Source organism: Arachis ipaensis, chromosome B02, assembly GCF_000816755.2.
Source record: "Arachis ipaensis cultivar K30076 chromosome B02, Araip1.1, whole genome shotgun sequence".
NCBI lineage: Eukaryota > Viridiplantae > Streptophyta > Magnoliopsida > Fabales > Fabaceae > Arachis > Arachis ipaensis.
Genome location: NC_029786.2, coordinates 19,080,686 through 19,086,698, shown reverse-complemented (window position 1 = coordinate 19,086,698; position 6,013 = coordinate 19,080,686). Strand labels below are relative to the sequence as shown.

The 6,013-nt window shown below is 29.2% G+C and overlaps 1 protein-coding gene across 1 annotated transcript; it reads right to left on the bottom strand.

Annotated features, from left to right (window-relative positions):
* On the bottom strand, window positions 277-2,530 carry LOC107625009 (protein BOLA4, chloroplastic/mitochondrial; the record flags this gene model as incomplete). Its single annotated transcript, XM_016327520.2, is given in 3 exon segments — window positions 277-720; window positions 1,836-1,903; window positions 2,252-2,530. Coding segments are annotated over 3 exon segments (498 nt in total). The 3' UTR covers window positions 277-569.

Sequence of the window (6,013 nt, the reverse complement as noted above, 5' to 3'; positions counted from 1 at the left end):
ACTTTTTATTATGAAAAAGATTATTTTTTTTAATTTCTCCATAAACACTTACATAATTTCTTAAAAAGTTAAATTAGATTTTGAAAATTGCACTAAACATTAATACTATTACTTTTCATAAGTTAAAAACTCAAAAAATAACTTTTGAAACTTCTCAAACGCACCTATGTATTGCACCTCCAACAATCAACAAATTGTAACATGATATCTTGTGATTTAATAACATAATGAATACTGGATGCGCTATGTCAAATAGATAAAGAAAAATGAATTGTATTCCCTCTCAAGTTTCAATTCAATATATTGAAAAGTGTAATTGTAGAACGGCAATATGAGCATCAATTGAAAAAGTGATGCGGGTGGATTGAAACATTTTGGACCATACACATTTGAAACTCCCTTAAACCTTTTGGTATATTAAAGAATTTAGGAACTCTCAAAGTCTAAAACAGAATACTGATCGCCAGTTGCATGTGAACATATAATGTAATCGCAGTAATAAGATTATTGATTCATTCCAAGAAAGCCTACAAAAATTATTAGGTGATCAAGATTCCCGTGAGCCTTTATCATTTTGTGGCAGCTTCGGCAGGGGTGCGAGTTGTCATCTGATCAACTGCGTGAACTGTGCTCTGAAGCTCCTCCCATATAGCTTTATACACCATCCTTTGCCGATTTACAGCCGATTGTCCCTCGAAGGCAGTGGATACAACATCGATACTGCAATACCAAACCACAAATTAGAGCTATGTTCTAGTCAGGCCATATAACTGTGTCAAATGCAACTGTCAACTACATGGAGCCTTTGGCTAAGAGACAACTTTTGATCAGAATACACATGCAACCATATATTTGAAATTGTCACTATTTTCAGTTTGCCTTGCATTTAGTTGTTTTTGGTAGCGTTCTATTTTATCCTAAAAAATTTTGGAGAACAGGATTAGAACGACACAAGCAATCTGCAATTACCAATCAACATTCTACATAGGCTCCAATAGTTGTTATGCAAGGAACAAACATATTCATTAAATTCTTCAGAGGCCCTAGAAATAGTTGGATAGCAAAAGGTTTATATATGATTTATGATAGACATGCTGAAATTAGGATGTTTAATTATGTGAATATCACCAGAGGATGTGTTTGATATAAGGGTAAAAATAGATAGAAATTTCATGAATGGATTCTAAATGTAAAATTTACCCCTCACCTTGACCCCATATCAAAGTCACCCATAATGTAAAATTTATGGTACTATTTAGTACATTTTGTTGAAATGTCATGCTTGCATTAAGTATGTTTCAATGGCTAAGATTGGACAATTGGCTTTTATTTAATGCACATTAGCTAATCTTTTACAGGGCTTTCCTCAACTAAAAGGATTAGACAACTTTGTTTCATTCAAGCTTGAATCTTTATCAGTTGTTCTCTAAATCCCTAGAATGTGTCATACCTATTGCGATGATCTAGAAAGCACAAAAACGTCATGTTTTGTCATCCATGGAGAAGTTACCACAACAGCATTTTGAATGAAACAAAATCTTTTAAGGAGAGGTAATTGTCAAAAAGAGAATAATCTTTTATGTGGGCTGTTGATTCCATGATCCGTGTCAAACTTGTTGTAAGGACTAATTCTATATATTTTGCAAATCTTAGCCTCTTGTGTAAGGATCAATGTGCTACACCCCTTGTATGTTTCTAGTTAAAGTTTTCAAGTGGCTCTCTACTAATGTTTGCTAGTAAATAACTAATAATTGATAATATATGTTAAAAATAAAATTACGTTGAAGTGATTTGCAAAACAAAACTTCACTTGGATGGTTGAAGAAAATGCTTACCTTACATGGCGTCCATCACCATAAGCATCTTTTACGGTGACTGATTCAGCATTGAGTTGATCCTTTATCTGTCAAAACACATTACAAATTATTTAAGATTGACTGATTCAGATACACAAATGTGAGTAAAAACGGAGTATTCGTGGATCATAGCCGTCCTTTTACCATATTTCTCCTCCATTTTACATTAACATTTTCAGTAATTTTCATACAAATTTTTGATAATCCATTGATCTTTCGTAATAACCCTAATTTCACTGTTCCATCCTAAATACCATATCCAATTTCCCAACCCTGTTTCAGTGTTAATTGGGGAAAACAAATTAAGAATAAAAAAACTATATAAATGGAGGGAAAGGATAATTATATAATTAGTGAATAACACAAGATGAATAATAAATGAAGAAAGAAAGAACCTTTTTCTCCATGGACTGCATGAGAGGGGAGTCAATAGAACCAGGGTCATTGACATGGGTGGCGCGTGTAGAAAACCTGCGAGTGGCGGCGAATAGAGAAGAAGAAGCAGCAGAAGGAGTGGGAGGAAGGGGTGAACGATAGCGTGATGAAATGATGGAATTAGGGTTAGGAGCAGAAGGTAGAGTGAGAGAGGGATGAAGCTGAAGGAGAAAGGGAAGAGCTTGACGGAGAAGTGTTGTGGTGGCGTTGGATGAGAGTGACAACATCTGAGGACGCATCTTTTGTAACTAACTACTCAGCTGCTCCTTCCTTGATTCGCCGATTATTATTACAGAAACACTCGTCTTCTTGCAAACAGGAACGCAATGTGGATGCCAAAACCATGTGGTGCACATTGCACAACACTTCCCCAACTTCATATTTTTTCTATTTTTTTTTTTTTAAGGATTTAAGTACTCCGGTTACGAAAAAACCAAAATAAAATACTTTTGTTTTTTTATCTGAATAAATAAAAGAATACTGAAATTGTAATGTCATCTATATTTTATATACAATCCTTGCAATTTTTTCTAACCATAATAATTATAAATTCAGTTTAAACCATTTTTAAAAAATAACTTCATTGATCTAAATTATTGAAATTGAATATATTGTAAGCATCATGGATTTTTTATTCTAAAGACTAACTCTAAAGTATAATCTATTTAATATTTTGTATAGTTATACATTTATAATCGAAGTAGTGTCTAATTTGTTTTTAAAATTCTCAATGAAAATTTCATTATGAATCAAATTAATACATCACTTTTAAAAATTGATTAAAATTAGTTTTTGAAATTAAATTTTGTGAATTTTTGTTAGTTTCTATCTTAGTTATCGTTAACATAATTGGTAAGTGCCAATTAGATATAGGGTATGTTTGGCAAATCCGTTTGAAGAGAAAAAGCACGTTTAAGTTTATTGAAAGTTTTAATTTTTTTTTTTGCTAACTTTTGATTTGACAAACGCAGAAGTGATTTTGTAATCAAAATTACGTTTACAAAGAAACAACAATTTCTAGCTTCTGCGTTTCACTAACAGGCTTTCAGTCATTTACACTAAACATCTATTTTTTCTTTTACTAATTTTATCTTTTAGACATGTTATTGTATTATTTATGGAATTCTTATTATTTCTCTCTATATGAGCTCTTTTTTTCTATTATTTATTATTTTTTTTTATATGTTATTTTTATTTTAATAAATAAATATTAATTTTATTATAAAATTAATTAATAAGATTATTCAAATATCTAAATTAAAATAACTGGATAATATAAAAAAATTATTTAAATTGATATCTATTTTAGTAATTTTTCATCTAAAAGTAATTTTAAATAGTGTAATCCAAACAATATTTATTTTACCATAAATTTTATATTATAATAGTGTTTTAATTTAGTAATTTAGATTCATTTTAATCTCTCTACTAATATAAAACCCTAACTCTCAATTTACAACACTTTCATCATTTTCACATTTTCTTCTTCTTGTTTGTTGAAATTTATGTGTCCTTTAATTCAGTTCATATGAGAGTCTTCATCACTTCAGAAATTCATATCAAAGACACTTTTATTTTCAATTATGTTGATTTGTATATTATAAAAGGATAAGTTATATATATTCCACCTGCTCAATTTATGTCTAGGTGCACAATCTTACACTCAAGTTGAGTGAAAAAAAAAATAGAAGAGATAATAAAAAGTCAAGGTCTTTATTAGAAAAAGTAAAAAAATGTCACAATATTTTTTCAAGGAGTATTTGAATATAAATTAGACTCATATAATTCATCTGCATAAGGTTAAAAAGTAAGTAGAGACATATTATTTACTCAGATAATGCATTTTATTATTTTATTGATATTGATTCATTTTCAATCAAATATATAATTAATTTTTTATGCTATATTTTGTATAAAAAAATATGAACGAGTAAGGCATTTTTTGAGAACAGACCCAAACCAATCCAAACCAATTAATTTCAGATTGGATTGGTTTTGGTGGTCGGGTACCCAATTAAATCTTAAATTTAAAAAAAAAATTGGGAGAAAAGAAAAAAAATTTTCTAACAGTAAAATTTAGAAACAGATATGATTAATTTTAGCAATATCAAAACAAATCATATTTATACTCCAATTCTTTTTTTAAATTCACAGAATATCAACCCTAAACCAACAGATTTACAAAAATTAACCAACAAATTCACAAACAAACTCATAAAAATCCACTAATAATAGAAGAGAACATTAACCCTAAACTAACAAACTGACAAAATTTAACAATCAGATTCACAAAAAATGAAAAGAGAACAAATTGAAAATGAGAAAGATTGCTGAAGCACTGAAGCATAAGAAGATTTCTAAAGCATTGAAGCAGAAGAAGAGCCAACAGTGAAGACGATGCTGACGGAGACGATGATGCTACCGGAGAATGCGATGTTGACGAAGACGACGATGCTGCTGATAGAAATGACACTAACAAAGTCACTGACGGAGAGGAAGCTACCGTGAGAAAGATGTTTACATTGAAGAAGAAGATGATGCTACCGGAGAATGCGATGTTTACATTGAAGAAGATGAAAGGGGGTGACGGCTATATCTGTTAGGGTTAGGAGTTTGGGGAAATTAGGGTTTAGGTAAAATTAGGTTTAGGGGTAGTTTGGTAATTTCAAATAAAAATAGGGATAATATAGTAATTGGAAATAATTTGTAATCCAACAATAATAATATATAGAAATACTATTTGCTCATCAATTTTATAAATTAGTTTCAATAAAATGTTCAAATCCAAAAATTAGAAATAATATACTTAATTTCTTTATTTTCCAAAACAGTAGTATTAATATTTTAAAATATAAATTATTTAGTCCAAATCATATAAAATTCTTATTATTTCATAACTACCAACTTAATGATTTAAATATAGAAAATAATCCAATAATTAAAAAATTGGATAATAATCTTAATTTATTTCAAATTCAATTAATCAAAACTTGCTCTAATTATCTTTAATAAAATAATTTCTGAAATTAAGACTATAAATAACTATATGGTTTGAGGCTTGATCATCATAAGAGTTTTCAAAAGTTCTGGGTCTTACAAAGAGTATTTACAATGATTCTTGAAGATGCTCGTACTCGGACTCCCTGACCCAAGGTCAGTATTATGTCAAGACTCGTTTCTTAACTGCACTTTACGATTTTGGTGCGTTGCATTCTCTTATTTCTTTAACTGCTATATGTAAGTTGAGACGAGATGAGAAAATACAACACACCTGAAGACTAGAAAATAAGATAAGGACCGAGTACTAGCACCTGTTTATGGGTAAAGAAAATTTTGAGGGCAAAATTTTCTTTTAGAGGGTAGAATATAAGAACTCTAATTTTTGCACCAACGCGAGTTTTTCTTAAAATAATATTTTGAAGCGATTAGTTTTATTTTGACAAGTCGACTTCGAACTCCGAAGTAAAATAAATGGTAATATAATTCAATTATTATGTTATTTATTTATTTTACTTGCCCTAATTATAATGGAGCCTGGATAATAATATTATTATTATTATCAAATTCGACTTTTACCGATATAAATAATTATCGGTATTTCTTAATGAGTTTAGAGTTGTTAAAATTTTATCAAATATCTTTTAATTTCTAAGTTACTAATATCATTTATATTAGTAAATTATATACATTTAACCTTATATATATTATTATTATAATTATAC